This window comes from Tasmannia lanceolata, unplaced genomic scaffold (assembly GCF_043159265.1).
Source record: "Tasmannia lanceolata isolate RefF3 unplaced genomic scaffold, GAP_Taslan_0.1 ptg000013l, whole genome shotgun sequence".
Classification (NCBI taxonomy): domain Eukaryota; kingdom Viridiplantae; phylum Streptophyta; class Magnoliopsida; order Canellales; family Winteraceae; genus Tasmannia; species Tasmannia lanceolata.
The window spans coordinates 26,733,912-26,757,532 of NW_027518690.1; the positions used below are offsets into that span (position 1 = coordinate 26,733,912).

The following is a 23,621-nucleotide window of genomic DNA, read 5'->3' on the forward strand; positions in this document are numbered from 1 at the left end:
ATACATTTTAGTGTAAATATAGTAAAATTACGAAAGTTTATGAAAATGCATGCAAATGATGGAAATTTTTTATGGAACTCCAGGAAATGGGCTAAATTTCGGCTATGGAGATTTCTGGGAATCTCGCATTAGCTCCCAAATCAGGGGAGGACAATACCTCTCTCTTTCCTCGCGATGAGTGATCCCCGTCTTTTCCAACTTGCCCTTCCTCCCTATCACACACACATTTTCTACATTCGCTTCCAGTGCCGAAGTTGTAGTATCCACAGACTACACACTTCCAATCTTCAGCTTGATTCGAGGTTGATGGTAGTCCAAGATCCTCCGATCACCTTCCTGAGTTCTTTCTACGATTAGAAAGATTTCCTCTAGGACCAACTGTTCTCTCCCCCTCATTTCTGGAAATAAGGTCATACTCCCGAGGCTCCTCAGTGAGGATCGAGGTGATGGATGTAAGCTTCGTCCATTACCTAAGAGAACCAAGTTTTTCCTGCAACAGTCCCTGTCAATCTCCAACGACTGCTGAGCTTCAAAAACTGAGTAGCGGCTATGTTTCGTCCCAGGTAAAGGATCCCCGCGGGGAGTTCTCCCGACGATGGCCAAAGAATTCCTGAACTCTCATCCTTCAATCACTGAAAAATGTCCCGAACTCCAGGGAATAATGTCTTATTTATAAATAAACTCATCAAAATTTTCTTATAGATATAATTTTCGATAGAATGTGCAGTTCCGCATGTTGAGTTTGGTGCCCCAAATCACCATGATGATACTTTCCTCCAATTTACACCCCGTTACTGCCTTTTGGTGGATTAGTGGAATTTTCTTTATGGATTTCAGATTCTGTCCATAGGTTCCCTACTTATTCTTGATGCAAGACTGGAGCTCTCACACTATCTTTTATTGTTTCATATAGTCACTTGTCTTGTAAGGCCTGAAATGCATCAAAACATTGGTTCCTATTTCCTTCCATGACCTCGATTCTCCACAGGCATGGAAACTAGAAGGCCAAGATTTGAACTTGCTCTTTGTTTCTTTTCAGCAAATAGATGGATAAAAAAAAGTAGAGATGCTTACCAAGTACAACATTTGGAAGTCCAACAAAACCAAGATGGCAAAATGTTAATCGATAAAAACCAAAATCACAACTTAGGCTTATGATGTCAAACTGTGGCTTCTGCACAAAACTATCAGCTTGAAAGTTTACTTCGTGATAGATGTGGGTGGAAGAACACATTTATATCTGGATAATATATCCTTCACCTCCTTAAATAAGCCTAAGATCTTCCATGGAGGTCTATTAAGCCGCAAGATAGTGATAAGTGAATCCGCCTCAATCGATACTGTATCCTATCTCAATGTTAGCCTAACATCTCACTCCAAAATAAGCACCTTTAAGCTCTATATCTATTGCATGCCTCTCACCACATGGAGATGCGAAATCCAAAACTACTCTGACATCAGAACAGCAAATGGTCATCCCATAGATAGTGATAAGTGAATCTGCCTCAATCAATACTCTATCCTATGTCAATGTTAGCCTAGCATCTCACTCCAAAATTAGTACCTTTAAGCTCTACATCTATTGCATGCCTCTCACCACATGGAGATGCGAAATCCAAAACTACTCTGACATCAGAACAACAAATGGTCATCCCATAGTCGGCTCAACAAAAATAATATTGAAAAATTCAAATCCAAGGAGCATGGGTGAAGTCATTAATAAATGTGATATCATAAAAGGAGCCAATATGATAAGTGTTAATATTACTCCATGCATCAGAGTGAATCAACTGGATATGTTTTCACATCAAGTATGTTACTAGTGAATGCAACTTTAACATATTTATACCACTAAAAAATGATTTATCTACCAAAATCACTTTTGCCAGATGCTAGAGGAAAGGAGATAAGCAAATGGTTTCATCTTTATGATTCATGGACTTTTTTTTTCTAAGGTGAGAGATCCTTCTACCCTTTGGCGCAGTCTTTGCTCTTCTATAGAGAAAAATGAAATGAAGATCAGCTAAGCTTGGTTTCCTTTAGAGATCTTCTTGTCTGTTTCAAACCAAATTCATACTTAGTGAGCAGAATACCTTTAAAAGTTTCAATAACAATTTTAGGCACATGTAAACAAATGTGAAACACAATTATGTATCTTTCCCTTATTAATAACTGATGTATGAGTTGTTATAATTTATAATTTTATCTTTTCCCTACGAGTTTAATGGGTTAACTTTATGGAAAGCGTGTTAGTTTAGGTTTTTATAAGATCTAGGATTTATGATCAAGTGCCAAAGCTTGAGTCAATTGCGTTTGACAGATAATTGAGCAGAGTACCTTTCAAAGTTTCTATAACAATTTTAGGCACATGTAAACAAATGTGAAACACAATTATGTATCTTTCCATTATTAATAACTGATGTATGAGTTATAATTTATAATTTTATCTTTCCCCTACGTGTTTAATGGGTTAACTTTATGGAAAGAGTGTTAGTTAAGGTTTTTATAAGATCTAGGATTTATCATCAAGTGCCAAAAACTTGAGTTAAATTGCGTATGAAACATAAATGTAGGTCGTCGAAGATTGTATCTATGACATACAGTTGCATAACACGAGCAACCAAGTAATTATATGTGCAGTCTGACTAAGGGAAAATAATCTTTCATCTGTACTAGTGAATTTGGACTAATGGCCTTTTGTTTTTAGTGATACTATTTTTGGTTTCGCCTGCCTTCTAAATTATATTGTAGAGTCTCAGGGAGAATGAAGCCCATTTTGTGCAAATTTTATCATTAATTTATAGAACTTGGTTTTCATCAGGGTTGGTATTTGTGATGTATCAGTAATATCAATACCTCAAATTTAGTTTGCCATTTAACCACAGCAAATTGTATAATACTCGAATTAATTGCATGCATTCTCCCTGATCACCTGTGAAAATTCATGTACATCAACTACTGAAATTTGTGAACTGATTTTTTATTCTCGATTTTCGAATATGTGATTCCATAGATGAGGTTGAAAGCCTTGCTGCAGCCAGACAGGCTGCTTTATCTGGTTCCGAACCCTCGGACTCAATTCGGGTAATGTTTGTGTAAACCTCCAGCCATGTATACTTAATAGTTTACTAGTCGCCAAGTATCTTTGTCAAACCACACAAGGAGAAATTATGGTTTCTTTTTTTTGAAAATTTTCAAGGAGAAATTATGTTTACTCTTGATTTTTTGTTCTTATCAGGTTGTGAATGCTTTACTTACTCAAATGGATAAATTAAAATCTTGGCCGAACGTGATCATTCTGACAACATCAAACATAACGACTGCAATTGGTAATCCCTTTATGAATTCCAGAATTCAAGAGACTGATTTCGTTGTTACTTGTTTATTAGCATTTGTTATTCTATTACACTTGTTAACCTGTGCCATCAGTGCTTTTGGTCTCATTTGTTCACTTTCGACCAAGTCCATTTCCATTGTTTTCCATATATTGAATTCCCCAACCCTTGATTCATGCTTTGGGAGAAATAGATCAGTAGCCACTTCGGACTTGCCATATATATGCTCCATTCTCAGTAGATTCATCCCATACTAGACTGTTCATGCTTGGAACGAAACTTCAATTATTAATAAAGGTAAATATTATTAAATACATATACCTTAAAGTTCTTTCACAAAGTACATAACTTTACCATATGAACTTACAACTCTAGACAAGATGAAATCACAACTACAAGCAATAAGGGACACATTAATAGAGTAATATGACCAAGCGCAATGCAATCATATTGATAAGTGACACCATTCCCACCTAGAATGTCTAAGCCATTGCTCCACAATACATGCTTGAGATAAGGGGACACTACATATTAAGTCCAATTTGCCCTAGATAATGTATTATAAATGCCAAGGGACCTAAGCTTGGATTTGATTCATAGCACATACAAGTTGTCTGTATCTCCACCAGCCAATGGCGCTCCTATTCCTGCTTAAAACAAAATTGGAAGAGAAGCAAACCCAAAGCATAAATAGAGGGGAAGACAACCCCTAGCATGCCAAAAGGGAAGAGAGAAAAGACATATCTGAGGAACAATAATGTAGTTGTTGAGTCGATATCATCTTATCATTATCAAATAGAGCAGAGGACATGCTTTTCACCCACCGTACTGTAACATTCATTGATACAAACCCCCTTCAACATACTGATATAAGTATAAGGGATTTGCTAGTGTCCATTGCAGAAAGCATTTTGCGTATGGCCTGTTGCATGTGAGAGCAGCCACAGGTGGCTGCTCTCACATGCAACATGCCATCCTCGAAATGCCTTTTGCGATAGACGCTAGCAAATCCCTAAATATAAATACTTGCCGGTAAGATGTTTAGAACTCTGATATAAATATAAATACTGATATAAATACTTGCCAGTATTTATTAACATTTAATACAGTAAGATATAAACTTAATGATATTTGAAATTGTGATTGGCATTTCGAACTCTAACCAAATAAAGTCATGCTTCTGCCTAGATGGGACCTATAATCTGTCAAAATCCCAAATTTAGTAGGTTTGATGAGTTTTTTCTTTTTAGTTTTATGTTAATAATTTTTTTGAATTTAGTTTTATGTTAATAATTGTAGGCTGAAAAGCAATTATCATTTTCAAATTGAGTTATAAGAGCCATGAATCTGTCAATAGACAAAGGATGAATCAACTGGATATTTTAATATTTATGAAACTTGTGTCCACTACATTATATAGATGAAACTGATTAATATTTGTGTAACTTGTGTCCACTACATTATATAAATGAAACTGATTCGTGAATCTGTTGAAAAAAAAATCAAAATTTGGAGGAGTACTGTGGGTTTATCCACATTTGTTTTGAAATAATGATATATTGAGTTAATGGGGAACCGAGATGGTCCTCAATCAGTTTATCCACATTTTTTCTATAAAGATCATCACCAAGTATCATATAATTCGAAGTCTTTCTTCTTTTTTCCAAATCGGTCTGGTTGTGAGGATTTTGCAGATATTGGATGATAGGATATCTCCAATTATTTTGCCTTACATCCAACGACAAGACCTCAATCTGAACATTCAGTCATGTATTGAGGAGTGAGGACAATGACTTTCTGAATAGTGATCGACATTTTATGTATTCCATCAGGTATCTTTATTCGAAAGGCAGTCTGAGCAAACTCATTCGTCTCAAAATTTTTAAATCTAGGGATGTACCTGATACTTTCGTCCGCAAATTGTTTAACAAGGCAATGAGCGATCATAAAATATCTAATTAAAGCATCACTCAAGCATTTATATTCTCCCCTTAACTGTTTTATGAATTATGACCAACTGTGAATCCCTAATGATTTCAGCATTAGGAACACCCATATCTAATAAAATCTCGAGAGTCGAGACCAATTATCAATGCTTCATATTCGGCCTAATTATTATAGCAGTCAAAATCTAGTTTGAAAGAAAACTGAGTTCTTCCATTTGGGGAAATGAGTACAATCCTGGCTCCATAAGCTGCTTTGGTTGGGGATCCATCGAGCATCAAAATCTAGGGTTTTAGACCTGTTGAAGAACATGAAAGGGTAGTTTAGGTATTACTTGTAGTCTTAGGGGTATAGTAGTCATTGTAAATTGGATGCCCTATTTGCGCCTATGTATACATCGTATACATGAGGAGCTCCCTTAGTGGAGACTCTCCATCTCTCTACTCTTCTTCTCCCTTAGTGGAGACTCTCCATCTCTCTACTCTTCTTCTTCCTCTCTTCTAACATTTCTAATATGGTATCAAAGCAAAGATCCTAGGGAAGAAAATGAAAAGAAGAAGAATTTCTCTATCTCTTACGCCTCTCTCTCTCTCACGTTATTCTCTCTTTTTTCTTATTTTGGAGTTGCTGTAAACTCCATAGCCTTTTGTTTTCGAAAATATCTCATCCCAAAATCTCTAAAATCTCTAAAACCCTATTTTCTCTCCCTAGATTCTTTCTTGGGAAATCTCAGAAAATCTCTCCTATTCTCTCTCTCTCTCTCTCTCTCGTTTCGGTTGCTGTATGGAGTGTTGTCTTCTTGTCATTCATCCTCGTCTTTGTTTTTCTCCCTCTGTATTTGTTGTGTTTCATGTCTTTTGTCTTCCTCTCCAAGGTGCCCACCAAGTGTTCGGTGAAATGTACGAAAGATATTTGGTGACTTCTACCTCTTCTTTTCGCTTCAAGTTGAAAACCTTCGGCTTCAACTTGAGGGGGAGTGTTGTCTAGTGTTGTCTTTTGTGTTGATGTCATCTCTCTCTATACGTTGTCTAGTATTGTCTTCTTTGTCTTTTATGTCCTTGCGTTAATGTCAAAGGCGCACCCCAAGGGTTTGATAAAATGTCTAAGAGAGGTGTGATGCCTTGATTGTCTTCATTTTGTTGCAAGATGAAGGTATTCGACCTTCAACTTGAGGGGGAGTGTTGTCATGTAGTTCTTTGTGTCTTTTCTTTAGGGGGAGTGTTGTTGTCTTAGGGGAGTATTCTTTCTCTTGTGGTTGTGCCTTTTCTTGAGGGAAAGTGTTATTGTCTTCTCTTTAAGTTCTTTGTTCGTTCCTTTGGTGGTTGTTATTGTCTACCTTGTTGTCTTGTTTTTCTGTCTTGTCATCTCTTGGTTCATGTAGTCTTGCCCGAGGGAGAGTGTTGTTATGTTCTCCATATGTTCTTCATCATGTTCGTTGTTTCCTTTCCATCTTCTTGGCGTAGTTTTACGTATTAATTTCCGGCTTTATGCCTTATCTTTTTCGGGCGATGGTGTCCCTATCGTTGGTAGGCTCTCTTACAAGCAACGGCTTCGTTTTTTCCGTGTTATGGTTTCCCCATCGTTGGTTGGCTCTTTTACAGGCGACGGCTTTGTTTTCTCGTCGACCTCTCTTTTCCGGGCGATAGTTTCCCCATCATTAGTCGGCTCTCTTGCAGGCGACTACTTCGTTTTCCCGTCGACCTCTCTTTTCCGGGTGATGGTTGAAGGAAGGTTATCCCCTTCCGGCAAGATCGCTATGCGCAGCGGAACAAAAATCGCATAGAATTTTAAAATTTTCTTTTGATCTTGCTTTTGCCCAAGATCCTATAGTCTAAATTAGTTAATTAAGTTAATCAAACATAAATAAATACCTATTTGAAGAAGAAATCAAGGAATCACGCTGCTTGATCTACTTGAACGGTTGTGATGTGAATAACTCTTATTCACCTATTTAAGGTCTGATCTAATCAGTACCTTTTTTGTAGAGAATAGAGAAATTGATTTGAAGCCTTTCTCTTTGAAACTATTTCAATTGGAAGAGAGATAGAGATAGAGAGAGAGAGGGAGAGATGGAAAACTATTTTCCAAAGGGGGAAGCAAGGGAGAACGAATTTTTGAGTATTCCAAACTTGAAATTTCGTTCTCCCCTCTCTTTTATATAAAGTAGAGTTTTGGTTTGATATATCCTTGTTTCTCTCTCCCAATTCCAATCCAATTGAGAAATCGCCTTGAATTGAGACTCCATTTACCCCATCTACTGAGTTGAGTTATATGGGAGGTGGACACCATTTACCCCCTTGGCCCACTCTAGGTATACCATTTTGGTCAAGCGGTGTTCGGCCTCCAAATGCATTTGTAAAATCCTTTGACAATAATTCAATGTTTAATAAAACTTTCCGATAAACGTTTTATCAAATCCGCCTGGGCAGGCTATTTAATAGGCCTACCGTTATGACAAAATTTTAGATGTCAATCCCTAAATTTTTGGGCAAAGAATCCCTTGTTGAGTATCACTATTGGTCTCGAGGGTTTGCTCTAGGATATAGCTCTATCCGAATGTGACTCTAAAAATAGAATCACTATAAGATAGACTAAGAGCCTAGAACGGACCGGCAGACCAATAAGATCTCTCAGGTCTAAGGACTTGTGAAGGGTTCTGTCTGGAAGAACAGCTTTATACTTTCTTGTCCACAAGTTCTTTATTTGATCTGGTTCGGTTATGCGATCCAATCGTCGCACCCACTCTTCTTGCTTAGGGTCCACTACCCTGATGACCGAGATAAGTCACCTCATGTCACGTGCATGTAGGCAAGACTGGTGCTAGTTGTATACAGAAAGAGATGTTCAGTCTCTTTCCCAACTAGGAACTATTAAGGCTTGCATAGAACCGAGATGCCATATCTCCTTGCTCCCTTGGATTTGTGAATCCTTTGAGCATGGCATTTCTAGTATGATACCTAAGGACGAACATGTGTCAATAAAATAAGCACATCATATACATTCATAAATGTTTACCCATTCAACTCATGAAATAAATCTTTATTGATTAGAAAATGTCTTTGTACTGGCTTTCCAGGGCATATACTCTAACAATCTCCCACTTGCCCTCAAAGCCAGTCATGAATATATCTTAGACCCGTTCCCTCCAGATGCTTGCCAAATCCTTTCGATTAAGGGACTTGGTCAAAGGATCTGCCACGTTGTCCACTGAAGCTACTGTAGCTATGGTCACATCCCCTCTGTCGATAATCTCTCGTATCACATGATATTTGCAAAGGACGTGCTTTGACTTGTGATGAGACCTTGGTTCCTTTGCTTGAGCGATCGCCCCACTGCTATCACATTACAGCGTAATACGTCTCTCAACAGAGGGCACGACTCCAATTTCGTCTATAAATTTCTCATCCATATCGCATCATTCGCCGCATCACTCACAGCGATGTATTCCGCCTCAGTTGTGGAGTCCGCCGTGGTGTCTTGCTTGCAACTCCTCCATGACAGTGCTCCATTAGCTAAGGTGAAGACAAAACCTGATGAGGATTTCATGTTGTCAACATCTGACTGAAAATCCGCATCAGTATATCCAAAAACGACTAATTCGTCTCCTCTAAATACTAAACAATAATGTTTAGTTCTTCTGAGGTACTTAAAGATATGCTTAGCTGTCGTCCAATGCTCCGGACCTGGGTTTGATTGATATTTACTAACCACACTTACAGAGAAACAAATATCTGGGCTTGTACACAACATAGCATACGTCAAGCTTCCCACTGCCGAAGCATAGGGAATTCTATTCATTTCTTCCTTCTCTTCAGATGTCTTAGGACACATTTTCTTATAGAGCTTGATTCCATGCCTAAAAGGTATTAACCCTTTCTTGGAATCTGCCAAGGATATAAGACGCTTCACCTAAATCCTTCATAGCAAAGGTACTAGATAGCCATACTTTTGTATTAGACAACATTCCAACATCATTCCCAATGAGTAGAATGTCATTTACATACAAAACAAGAAATGCTACAGCACTCCCACTGACCTTTTTGTAAACACAAGCCTCATCTACGTTTTGTGTATAGCCAAACTCTTTGACTGCTTGATCTAAACGAAGATTCCAACTGCGGGATGCTTGCTTTAATCCATAAATGGATCTTTGCAACTTGCACACTTTCTGACTTCCTTCTCTGGTAGCTTCAAAACCTTCTGGCTGGATCATATAGATATCCTCTTGAATGTTTCCATTCAAGAAAGCGGTTTTAACATCCATTTGCCATATCTCGTAGTCATAGTGTGCTGAGATAGCTAATAGAATCCTAATAATAGCATGGTTACTGGTGAGAAGGTATCTTCGTAGTCAATTCCAGCCTTTTTGACTATATCCCTTCGCCACTAACCGTGCTTTGTAAGTTTCTACCTTACCATCAGGGCCTTTCTTCTTCTTGAAGATCCATTTGCATCTAATGGGCTTAATGCCCGCTGCTGGATCAACTAATGTCCAGACCCCGTTAGTGTACGTAGAGTCCATTTCGGATTTCATAACTTCCATCCATTTTCCCGCATCGATGTCTAACATCGCTTCTTTGCAGTTAAGGGGATCATTATCATTTATATCTGAAATCATATAACATTTTTCACCCAAGTAAACTAATGTATCAGGTTGTGTGATCACTCTTCTACTACGTCGGAGTGTTTGTATAGGTATAGTGGGCTCTTGCTCAGTGTTTTCTCTTTTCATTAGAGTTTCAGGTTGCTCTTCCAAGGCAATCATGTCCCTCTTGACAGTATCTTGGATGAACTCTTCTTCCAAAAATACTGCATTCCTGCTTACAAAACAGTTTTGCTCACTTGGGTTATAGAATATATAACCTTTTGTTTCCTTAGGATATCCAATGAAAATACACCTTTCGATTCTTGTCTCTAACTTATCAGCATTTATCTTTTTAACATGTGCGGAACACCCCCATATCCTCATATGATTCATGAGGGTTTTCTGTCTGTCCATATCTCATATGGAGTAGATGATACTGATTTAGTTGGGACACGATTTAAGACAGAGCGCCGTTTCTAGGGCATATCCCCATAGAAACATAGGTGCTTCTGCAAAACTCATCATAGACCGGACTATGTCCAACAAAGTCCTATTTCTACGTTCTGAAACACCATTCAATTCTGGTGTTGCGGGTGGGGTCCATTGAGAGATGATTCCATTTTCCTTTAAGTAATCCCTAAACTCATCTGAGAGATGCTCTCCACCTCTATCAGAGCGAAGAGTCTTTATTCTTTTATTTAACTGATTCTCTATTTCATTCTTGAACTCTTTGAGCTTTTCAAAGGTCTCAGATTTACGTCGCATAAGGTACAAATATCCGTACCTTGAATGGTCATCCGTAAAAGTCACGAAGTATATCAGCCCTTCTCTTGCCGGATGAGAAATGGGACCGCAGACAATACTATGTATAATCTCTAACAAATCTTGGGATCTTCCACTCTTGCTCTTGAAGGGAATTTTGGTCATTTTACTTTGAAGACATGGTTCACAAGTTGGAAAAGGTTCCACTTGGATAGAATCCAATGGAACGTCTTTTACCAATCTTGTAATCCTATCTAGGTTAATATGGCTTAATCGAAGATGCCATAGATGTGTAGGATTGGTCGTATTCCTTGCCCTTTTGAGGTTTGGAATATCTTGAATAGGAATATCCTCAATGTTACTTATATTTTCTAAAGCATTTATTATAAATAATCCGTCAACTAGTGTACCTTCTGTGATCAAGGAATTACCATGTTTGATAAAAACACTACTTTTATTAAAACTTGCAGAATAACCATCAATCAATAATTTAGAAACTGAAATCAAATTCCTTCTAATGGAAGGTACATAAAGACAATTATTTAAAAGTAAATATCCTCCTGAAAATGCTAGCAGTAGATCACCCAGAGCTTGGACTGCAACCGTTGCATCCGTTCCAACATGTAGGTAGAGTTAGCCCTTAGTTAACCTTTTGTTTTTCCTGAACCCCTAAAAAAATTGCATACGTGTGAGGTTGCACCAGTATCCACACACCAGGAATAAGTAGGACCAATCAAATTGGTTTCTGCCACAAAGATTTGCAACATTCCTTCAGAATTCTTGTTACTCTTTTTGATTGCTAAGTAATCCCTGCAATTACGCTTCCAGTGACCAACTTTTCCACAGTGGAAGCATGCATCATTGGATTTAGTTGACTTCTTCTTGAAAGTTTTCTTGTTCTTAACTTTCGAAATATTTTTCTTGGAACCTTGGCCTTTACCCTTTCTTTTTCCCTTACCTTTCGGTTTGGGAGTTGAGACTACATTAGCTTCTTCAACTAAGAGAGGATTTTTTATTCTTTTTCTGAAGATCCTCAGTAGATTGAAGATGATTCAACAATTCTGTCAACGTCATTGACAGTTTGTTCATATTGTAATTCATGACAAAGTCATTGAATGATGGTAGTAGGGATGCTAACACCATGTCGACTTGCGACTCAGCATCTAACATGGCCCCCAAAACTTCGAGCTCATTTAGATAGCCCATCATCTTCAACATATGATCTCTAACTGGGGTTCCTTCCACCATTTTTGTGAAAACTAGGCCCTTAATCGCTATTTGTCTGGTACTGTGATTTTGTTGTCCAAACATCTCCCTAAGATTGTACATAATATCCATGGATGAAGCCATTCCAATATGCTGTTGTTGCAACACGTTCGACATTGACCTAAGGATATAGCACTTAGCCATTTGGTCATCTTCATGCTATTTTGTGGCTCTGTCCCTGACATCTTGGGGAGCATCGGGACCAGGCAACTAAGGTGCCTCAGTAGTCAAGATCCAATGAAATTTCGTTGCTGTGAGGAGGCATAAAATTAGCAAGACTAACAATTTTAGATTTATCATGACAGGTAACCATTAGATCTAAGTTTTTGATCTGTAATGGTACTGCCCATTGTTTGTCACATTTATGTGCCCCTCAGACACATAAATCAAGAGAAATAACATGATTTCTCCAATGGGCATCAGATGCTCATTAACAACAACTTCGTTAAGTATGAGTGGATTCATCTAATCCATCATATTGTTAATATGATATCCGATTTGATTTTGGCCTCCAAGCATCGCAATGTATCTATCCTTTGGGCATCAACATTCTTTGCTTGGTTAAGTTAACACCCATTGCCTCGGAACCATTTTACAAAACATACTAGCTTCTGCTTTGACATATGACTAATGTATTTTGCAAATATCCCTTATCCTTATAAGAATCTATTAGTTACTCTAGATAGAAAATCAAGACCGGCTTCTGCTTTGGCATATGATCGTCTTGTTCTCTAAACTAGCCACCCAATAGATGGCTATGGAAGGCCATGGAGATTAATCCTTTCGATTTAAATTCCCATTTACAACTTAATATTTTATAAAGAGGGTTTCTTTTAAGTGGGAAAAACTTATTCCTATGCATGCATCTAAAATAAACCATCCAATGGAAATACATACATAAGGAAAGGAAAATGCAATCATCCACCACACATCCAAACCACAGAAAAGTAAACCAACCACATCCATAAACTTAATTTTGGCATCTTGGATTTATGGGGATTCTCCCACTAACCTTTTTATAATTATCTAACCATTTTAGAGTTACTTAATCCCCATAATTCCATATTACCAAAATTAAGGGTGAAATTTGAGCAACTATTAGCTATTCACAATAGGAAAAATCCGCCGACCTCAAGGTGATTTTTCAAAGCTATTGGTATTGATATACTTCATCATATGAAGTATCTTAGATCAGTAGGAATCATGAAGAATGCGTCCGCCCTCTATGAATCGATAGAATCGAGGTCTACCATCATCTATACTCTTCTTGAAGCATCGCCATGTCCAAGTTCTTTGATTCTTCGTTGATCACCTCAAGAGCAATTTTATTTCTTCATTACTTCTGATGTAAAAAGAAAATAAACTACCCTAGTGTCCTACACTAGCCTAAATAATATGTACATCAAAAGAAATTCTCCATGGGAAACCAGTTGTCCGCACAACTGCCCAAAGGGAGTACATAAACCAATAAATCATTAATTATTACATTGCGGACTTTTAATTGCTACATTCCAGCAATATCAAACCATAAAAATAAATAACAAACATCCACAAATATTATCCATATGCATCTCATGCATGGATAGAGGTCGAGTAATCCTTTTTGCCCAACATCCTGAATTAAATCAAATAATTTTTAATTCAGCCATAAAAACTACTGACATCTAAAGAAACTTAATATAATCATTCCTTATGATGTCAGAAGTCACCACAAAAAATTTCGCGTAAAAAAGAAATCGTTTGAGCGAAAACAACTCAAAATAGTGGTTATCGGGAACCCTTTCAGAATAGCATATTTTCGAATATTTTAAGTGGGAGAAAAATATTCGGATTACCATATTAGCTACTGATTATGCTTAGAATACACACAAATAATGTTTGAAAATTTTAATCTTTGGCTATAAATTTTTCTCACAACTTTGGAGCCATTCTGAAATAAAACATGCAATTTCCGAAATAAAAATCAGCAAAAGGCTCCACTTTTGCCCTACTTTGTAAAAATCATATCACCCAATCCGCTCATCGGATTTTGATGATTCTTGATGCGTTGGACTCGTATTCGAGTCTACTTTTTAACCATCAAGGTTGATCAAAGAAAAAATCACAATGAGTGTGTCGAAATTACAGATCTTTACACAACAGTCCATATGTTGATTAATTAACACTACGGACTAACAACCTCAGATAGCCGGGATAGAACGTCCGGACTCACAGCGGATATACCGCATGATCTATCTTTGGTTAATTTAATCCCCTAATCTGAGCCCTAGCTGCTCTGATACCACTTGAAGGAAGGTTATCCCCTTCCGGCAAGATCGCTATGCGCAGCAGAACAAAAATCGCATAGAATTTTAAAATTTTCTTTTGAACTTGCTTTTGCCCAAGATCCTGGAGTCTAGATTAGTTAATTAAGTTAATCAAACATAAATAAATACCTCTTTGAAGAAGAAATTAAGGAATCACGCTGCTTGATCTACTCCTCGAACGGTTGCGATTGTTCTAAACGCCGCGGACCCCGCAAGTTCAACCGATGGATTCTTTTTATTTGCTTAGACTATTGTGGATGTGAATAACTCTTATTCACCTATTTAAGATCTGATCTAATCAGTACCTTTGTTGTAGAGAATAGAGAAATTGATTTGAAGCCTTTCTCTTTGAAACTATTTCAATTGGAAGAGAGATAGAGAGAGAGGGAGAGACAGATGGAAAACTATTTCCAAAGGGGGGATGCAAGGGAGAGCGAATTTTTGAGTATTCCACACATGAAATTTCGTTTTCCTCTCTCTCTTTTATATAAAGTAGAGTTTTGGTTTGATAAATTCTTGTTTCTCTCTCCCAATTCTAATCCAATTGAGAAACCGACTTGAATTCAGACTCCTCGAGTGAATGAGACTCTCCCAAACCTCCAAGGCTATGTGGGGACACTAAAGATACATGGGAGAACGTGTATGGATGCCACCCTCTAGCCCTTGTGGCCTTATCTTATAAGAGTTAGTGTTGGAAACAAATTGCTTGCTTTGTAGATCTTACAATTTAGCAATTCTTATCCAACAAGGAATTTGAGTGCAACTCAAAGTCCTTGAGCAATTGTGACTCTTTTCCCCAACTCTTTAACTGATTTAGGAGTGTTGTGGGCCCCACAAACCTTATCCAAATGTGTAGTCCTATCCCAATTACCAATTCCGTTCCAATTCCGCAACTTTTGCAAAACTGGTTTGGGAATAACTATCCTCATTTGGATTACACATTATTATGATAATTATTAATCAAATTAATAATACATAGTAATGTATAATAATTTAATAATTAATTAAAATGATTTAATCGATTAATAACTCACATCTAATGGGAGTTATTACGGCTCCAATTTGTCTTCGAAAAATTCTCTTACTGTCTTTTGTTACTTTCCTAACAAAGACATGTATATATATATATATATTTATTTATTTATTTTATATCCACATTAATCTAACGGATCATATCCGTCCGTGCAATTACATAAAATGCGAAACCCTGATCTATTTGGATGTTACCGGGTCATTCGAGTTGTGAGTGGGATCGTCGCAGGGATCCGACGGTCAATCCTGCAGAACCCTATGGTGGGCCCCACTGTGATCTCGCTCTATTGTTAAACTACACTCGCATTAGGTCAGTGGTCTCTATCGAGACATAATCCTGAAGATGGCCGTCAGATCATCTTATCCCTAATCACATCATGTATGTGCAAGTCCCTTCTTCGTAACCACATCTACCGAGTTGAGTCATACGGAAGGTGGACACCATTTACCTCCTTGGCCCACTCTTGGTATACCATTTTGATCAAGCGGTGTTCGGCCTCCAAATGCGTTTGTAAAATCCTTTGAAAACAATTCAATGTTTCATAAATCCTGAAGATGGCCGTCAGATCATCTTATCCCTAATCACATCATGTATGTGCAAGTCCTTTCTTCGTAACCACATCTACCGAGTTGAGTCATACGGGAGGTGGACACCATTTACCCCCTTGGCCCACTCTTGGTATACCATTTTGATCAAGCGGTGTTCGGCCTCCAAATGCGTTTGTAAAATCCTTTGAAAACAATTCAATGTTTCATAAAACTTTCCGATAAACGTTTTATCAAATCCGCCTTGCCAGGCTATTTAATAGGTCTACCGCTCTGATAAAATTGTAGATGTCAATTCCTAAATTTTAGGGCGAAGAATCCCTTGTTGAGTATCACTATTGGTCTCGAGGGTTTGCTCTAGGATATAACTCTATACAAATGTGACTCTAAAAATAGAATCACTATAAGATAGACTAAGACCCTAGAACGGACAGGCAGACCTATAAGATCCCTCAGGTCTAAGGACTTGTGAAGGATCCTGTCTGGAAGAACAACTTTATACTTTCTTGTCCAGAAGTTGTTCTTTATTTGATCCTGTTCAGTAACGCGATCCAATCGTCGCACCCACACTTCTTGCTTAGGGTCCACTACCCAGATGACCGAGATAAGTCACCTCATGTCACGTGCATGTAGGCAAGACTGATGCTAGTTGTATACAGAAAGAGATGTCCAGTCTCTTTCCCAACTAGGAACTATTAAGGCTTGCATAGAACCGAGATGCCATATCTCCTTGCTCCCTTGGATTTGTGAATCCTTTGAGCATGTCATTTCTACTATGCTACCTAAGGACGAACATGTGTCAATAAAATAAGCATATCACATACATTCATAAATGTAAATACCCATTTAAGTCATGAAATAAATCTTTATTGATTAGAAAATGTCATTCTATTGGCTTTCCATGGCATATACTCTAACAATGGTATCCCCATCGTTGGTCGGCTTTCTTACAAGCGACGGCTTCGTTTTCCCGTCGACCTCTCTTTTCCGAACTATGGTTTCCCTATCATCGGTCGGCTCTCTTACAGGCGACTGCTTCGTTTTTCATGACGACCTTCTTTTCCTGGCGATGGTGTCTCCATCGTTAGTCGGCTCTTTTCAGCCGACTATGTTCATGCCGTCGACCTAGTCCTCAGACGATAGTGTCCCCATTGTTGGTTGGTTATCTTCTCCCTCCTTTTCTTCCTACCTTCAGGCGACGATGTTCATACTATCAACCTTGTCACCAGACGATGGTTTTCCTATCGGTTGTTGGTTATCTTTTCCTTTTTTTCTTCTCTCCTGGCGACGGTTTCCCCGTCGACCTTGTTTTCGATGGTTTCCCCATCGGTGGTTATCTTCTCTTGGCGTTTTGCTGCTTAGTCGGTGTTCCCGCTCTTGGTGCTTCATCGTTGCTCTTCTACGCACCTTTGGTGTGCCTATTTTTCTTGATGGATCGTTGTTATTTTCCTGTCGAGGTGTCACCGTTCGATCCTTCATGGTTTGCAGATGTATTTATCGAGCTCTCATTCAGGGGAGGGGGGGGGGGGGGGCTGTTTTTTATCGCTCTCGCCGTCATGCTACTTCAGGGGGAGTTGCTCTTTTTTTATGGCCATTGGCCTCGATGCTGTTCATGGTGGCCGTTATCTTTTGTTTATGCTTTTCATTATGTATTTACCACATCAGCTTGAGGAGTGTAATACCAGGCTGGATGTGTGTTTGAGATTATGTACTTTTTGCTATTTTTCAGTTGTTGTAGTTTTATCTATACCAAGCTGGAGTTCCATTTCATATACACTCCAGCTTGAGGGGGAGTGTTGAATAACATGTAAGGGTAGTTTAGGTATTACTTGTAGTCTTAGGGTGTAGTGCTCATTGTACATTGGATGCCCTATTTGGGCCTATATATACATCGTATACATGAGGAGCCCCCTTTAGTGGAGACTCTCCATCTCTCTACTCTTCTTCTTCCTCTCTTCTAACCCTAACTCCATTTCTGACAAGACTGTTGAATCCAGTATCGATGTCCCTGAATGTACTTATTTTGAAATCCATATTGGGATGGTCAGTTAGAAAATCGGCTAATACATGACCTTTAACCGCCTTTTTGAGGCATATATTGGGAGATTTTATATGCCGTAAGCCCTTATAGTCCCTTATTTTTCAAAAAGTATTGTACGAACCACACTATAGGATGATCCAAACCGTCCATGTGATGGGCCATAACGTAAATAGGTTGTGCGCAAAAAATCAGTTCATCTATAGATCGATCAGAGGGCTAGGATCATCCTATGGAAATGATTTTTTGGGCACAGCCTATTTACCCCAGTTCATCTATAGATCGGAGGGCTAGGATCATCCTATGGAAATGATTTTTTGGGCACAACCTATTTACGTTATGGCCCATTATATGGACGGTTTGGATCATCCTATATTGTGGTCCGTACAATACTTTTTGAAAAATAAGGGACTGTAAGGGCTTACACCGTATGAAATCTCATATATTGGATACAGAATTCGGTTAAACCCAAAATCCATTTTCCAATTCGTCCTCTCAGCATCGGTCTAGATAGCATATATTTTAAACAATCAAAGCTTGTGAACAAGTATACTAAAACAGGAACATGTAGTGTCTTAACTTATTTCAAGAAACATACAAAGTTAAAACATAAATTTTCAACCGACGTATACATATGCTTGGCATTGTTAAAATCTGACATAAATAATACACGGTATGTTCATATCCAGAGCCATTATCTTGATCTAGAAGACTCCCCATAGAATCCCCAAATGCTGACATATATAATTTCGGTAGCTTACCTATTTTAGGCGGAGTTAAGACCGATGACTTTGTCAAATAATCATTGATCTGGTCTAAAGCCTCCCTAGTGCTGAGCCTCCCAGATAATTATGTAATATATACTAATATAGTAAACCGCTATTACACTTAAGATTTTTAATTATTTATTTTGATCGTTTCGGTTTTGGTTTTTATGGAGATGCAAACTGAAACATTTCGGTCGTTTTGTATCGGTTTCGGTGGAAATTTTAAACCATTGACTATCTTATTGCAAATAATTGAAATACCTTTAATGAAGGGAAACAAAAAATAAAAGCAAATAAGCTATATAAAAAAACTAAATGCACATGGACACAATACAATACATTTCAACAGGAACCTCTATCACGAACTGATACTAATGAAAAGGTCTTCCCACCTGATACACCATAAACTCCCTTCTCAGAAATTTGTAGCATATGGAAAAAATGCTCAATTGAGGCATGTATGATGGGGAATAATTGAATTCTTGGAATTTGGGGATGCTCGCATTATGTAGTTTCCATCTTTTATTCCCTTGTGTGCATTCCCTCAATTGAATCATACATCTAACATACAATTGAAGCAAAACATATTTCTCAACAAAATCGTCCATAAACCCTAATCTAGTCACTGTCTTGAAATACATGTATTCAATGGATATATCGAGGATATTGTTCCTTCCTCATGAAAACAATAACTATCAATCCCATCTCATTTTGTCTGAAATGGGCAGAACATTTCATGCCAATAGGAAAGCTTGCACAGAAACTAGATTGTGTTTCGTTCAAAATCATATATTTTTTAAATAAGGAATGCTAAACTAAACGTCACCCTTGCAAAAACCAGCCGCAAGGGTACCGTTGGATCCACGCCAACGATGTGCATTTTTTATTTCTTTTCTTTACTTTTTTTTCAGTTCCTACATAATTGCATATTGGTGACACAGATCAAATGAAAGCGCGCTTGCAGCTGGTTTTTGCCAGGGTGCCCTTCAGTTTAGCATTCCTGTTTTTTAATAACAAAATTCCAAATTAAGAAAAAATTCTTTTTTTTCCAATTTTAGCACAATTTAGGCCCGTTAAACTATCCTAAAGGGTATTTTGTGCCTTTTTTTATCTTCAAATATAGGGGAGAGTTAAGTACACATGAAATGTCCTATTTTACTTATGGACATGGACACGAGTGTTACTTGTCGACACGGACACGGAGTGTCAGACACGGCAAAGCCCCAAAATTTAGAAGCTGGGACATGGTTAAAATAGAAAACATATATAATAATGATTTGTCGATACAGAGTCGTGTGTCAAGTTTCGACATGGATACAAGTTGTCTGGCATGGCAACATCTAAAATTCTAGAGATGGTGACACGTATGTTCACATAAAATTATTGATCACTAGCATAATTTGTAATAATATAAATATGGTATTCATTTAATAAACTAATAAATTTTAGAATTAATCAACTATAATCTAAAACACAAACACACACACACACACACACACACACACACACACGAGATAATCAAATAACAATGCCTTCATCAATTTAATCTAGTTCTCTCCTGTCTCCAACATACAACGAGAAAGGGAGATCAATATGATACAATGAGTATAGTAGATACAATGAGCATTGTATTGGAATAAGAGATTGTTTAGGGGAGAATATAACAACTAATATTAGTTAAAGAAGAGCCAAAAGAAGAGTAAATGATAAAATAGGTAAATGCAATATTCAATAATAAAACAGACTTTCATACTTGACATGTACAAAAACGTCTCCACAACCCCACATTAACTCTAACAATCCTAGTAGTACATTTTAAAGTGTCCAAAGGAGTGTCGACATGTCTCGACACCCAAGTCATTTCGGACATGGCAGGACACGTGTGTCTGCAATAAATTCTGAGTGTCGGCTAAAATTGTAGGAAATGTCCAATCATCAAGAATTTCCGAGATAATTTTCCTTCTGCCTTCGTGAGTATTCTACAGTAAGGAATTTTTGCCTTCGTCAAAGTGATGCATTGAAAAGAGGTACCATATTTTAGGTTTTATTTGTTATTTATTTTAAGGTTTTTGTTGTCTTTCATTTTTTAGCCAACCCCAACTAGTTTGGGACAAAGGCATAGTTGAGTTGAGTTGAGTTGAATTGTTGTCTTTCATTTTGATTTGTAATATTTATAGTTAGCATCCATATGATGAATGGTTACTTTCATTAATGTTTCGCATTAAATACTATATTAATCAGCCCCTTCCATTCGCCATCTCTAACGAGCAAAAAATGGAAGTATGGCTCCATTAAGCTCTCTCTCTCTCATTGACATTGAGTCAAGCTCATGGTCTACCAACAAGAGATCTCGGCAAGATTCGCATAGAGGAACCTATTCATGGCTGCTATGAGCGGGTCCATGTCGTTTCCCCTAAACACCCTAAACAAAGATCTCTGTAAACTCTGGCATTGATTTCGTCGCTAGCTGTGACAAATTGAAGAATGATAGAAAGGAGCAACAGGTGGTGTCGCAGGTTCAGGAGGCAGTGATTAGGCTTTTTGAGAGGGTTTTGGTTGTCGACAATGAGATAGGGGGGCCGTAGTGACAGCGGCTGACATCATTTCTTGCATATTGATGGTGCTGACAATTGTTGTAATTGGAGTTATTGTTGTTCTGTTTGGAGGAATGGTCACCTGCTTCTTGTTTTTACTTGGTATCGTCGCATGAAGCAGCAGATCGCAAGCATGTTCAAGCTTTCTAACAGTCGTTTAAGAGATGATGCTGTCACATTACTTGGAAGGAGAGTTTATTGATAACGCCACCCACCTTAGGAAGGAGAGTTTTGAGAGACGATGAATGTACTCAAACTCCCTTGTTTTGCTAGCAACACTTCTTTCCCTTTCCCTCAACGATCAAACACACTCTAACACACTAGGATGCCACACCACTTCAGTCAGCTTTGTACCCGTTTCCTTCCCTGGAAAACAACCTGACGGACCCTTTGGTGTAAATTGGAGTGGACAAAAAATAAATAAACTAATAAATAAAGCTTCCTTCAAAGATAGGAAAATTTTACTCTTTGATTCTTCATGTTTTAATTCGGTTTTTGTCAATCGCCAGAAGAAGTTTGCATATTATTCTTTCTAGTGTTCAAAACATGTTGCATTGGTTCACAACGGTAATGAGCTTGACTATGTAGGTCTTGATTGTAAAACCATCATTGGGCCACAACGTTAATGAGCTTGGCTATGCAGTTCTTTTTTTTCTTGTTTGTAAACTTCTCCCCATTCCCTTCGTTTGATTTGGTTGCGGCATTAATTTGGACATTCCTTTGACTTACATTCTTGTTGTGTAATCACATTGATCTTTTGTTCATGAGTTGTCTGTTCACCTTTCTATCAGTTTCACTATTGGCTCTGTTCACTTTTCTATCAGTTTCATTATTAGCATTGTTAGCATTATTGGTATTGTTATCTTTTTCATATGATATCAATTAACTCGTGCATGGAAGCTAACCTTATTTTGTCGGTATTATCTTTCGTGCCAATAATCCTCCACATTTTCAAAGCATGTGAACTCATTGTTGTTTAGGTTGCAGATATTGCTTTTGTTGACCGAGCAGACATCAAGGCATATGTTGGCCCCCCTACTCTTCAGGCACGCTATGAAATACTGAAATCATGTTTGCAGGAACTTCTACGCACTGGGATTTTATTGAATTGCGAGGTAAAAACTCTTTTCCACTGTGCAAACTCTTGCTCGTTAAACTTTTTATTACTTGCTAAAATGTCTGCGAGGCTATTAATTTCATGTTCTTGAATTTTCAAAGACCTCATGAAAATCCTTTGAAGGATATGAATCTACCAAGACCCTGTTTGTTTTGGATTTTGAGAACTGATTGTGAACCCAAATCCGATTGTTGGACTCAAATTTACGTCTCATTTTGAGTCAAATAATCAGTTTTGCACTATCAAACCGTTCTCAAAATCCAAAAGAAACAGCGCCTAAAACTATATGTACTAAAATGCCGGGACATGGCATAGGTTTAGCAATAGTAGAGCATGAGAATGCATTTACACTAATTGCTGAAGTAGACAAATTATACAAATATTGTTGTAGAAAACACATTAGTTCTTAAATTTATTTAAATAAGGGGAACTTTCTCTCAGGTCCTAATTTATCTCCGATGTGATTTCTAGGGTCAAGATCATCACATGCTTCCAAGCTATCCTAGCCTACGAGAGAATCTCAATTCATCTGACATGCAGGAGCCACACGGTTTGCTTCATCTATCCAAACAATTGCTTGAAGCCGCGGAAGTGTGTGAGGTTAGTAACTAGAAGAAACATTGAATGACTTTTCAGTTCAGTTAAATAAATCAATAAACTATTGCTTATACTTGATCTTGTGGTTGTTTGGATGTTTTTGCAGGGTTTAAGTGGAAGAGCTTTAAGAAAGCTTCCTTTCCTAACACATGCTGCGATTCCCACCCCATACAATTGCGACTCTAGTAAGTTTGTATACTCCTTGATAGAGACTGCAAGAAGAGAGCTTTCTGAGTTACCCACTTGAGCTTTCTGTTCATGTTGTAAAGCCACGATGTGATTAATATAGGTTTTTGAGATCTTCCACTATTTCAACTTCTCCAACACCAGTGGCCACTATCTTTGAGAATTCATATGGTCGATATAATGATAATCCTAACAAGCATTACTGCAGCAGCTATTTATGTCCTATTTAAAAACCTTGGCATGAAAAATATACGTGAAAAATGTTCAGAGAGTTAAAGTTGCGTTTGTTTAACCCTTCTCCCTAACAGTTCTGCCCTTTTTGAATGCGGGGAATGAAAAAAACGAAAAATTGTGGAAAATGTTCTTTCCCAAACTCGGCCTGTTCTGCCCATCTCTACAAATAACAAGATCAAGACAACTAAAAAATTGGAACTTTTAAAAGGAAGCAGATTTGCTCTGCATGTTTATCTTCCAAAATTGACGATGCAAGGTGAAAAAACAGATCTTATGATTCTAAATATTTCGTGAGATTTTTGCGAATTCGGG

The 23,621-nt window shown here is 37.8% G+C and overlaps 1 protein-coding gene across 1 annotated transcript in view; it reads left to right on the forward strand.

The window, feature by feature from the left end:
• LOC143891382 (pachytene checkpoint-like protein) overlaps positions 1-23,346 on the forward strand; it is a 67,056-nt gene extending 43,710 nt beyond the window's left edge. The window contains exons 10-14 of the mRNA XM_077395958.1: positions 3,014-3,084; positions 3,239-3,329; positions 22,163-22,290; positions 22,764-22,892; positions 22,996-23,346. Of these exons, the coding sequence (XP_077252073.1) occupies positions 3,014-3,084; positions 3,239-3,329; positions 22,163-22,290; positions 22,764-22,892; positions 22,996-23,136 (560 nt within the window). The 3' untranslated portion in view covers positions 23,137-23,346. The remainder of the gene's footprint in view (positions 1-3,013; positions 3,085-3,238; positions 3,330-22,162; positions 22,291-22,763; positions 22,893-22,995) is intronic.
• The last annotated feature ends 275 nt before the right edge of the window (positions 23,347-23,621 follow it).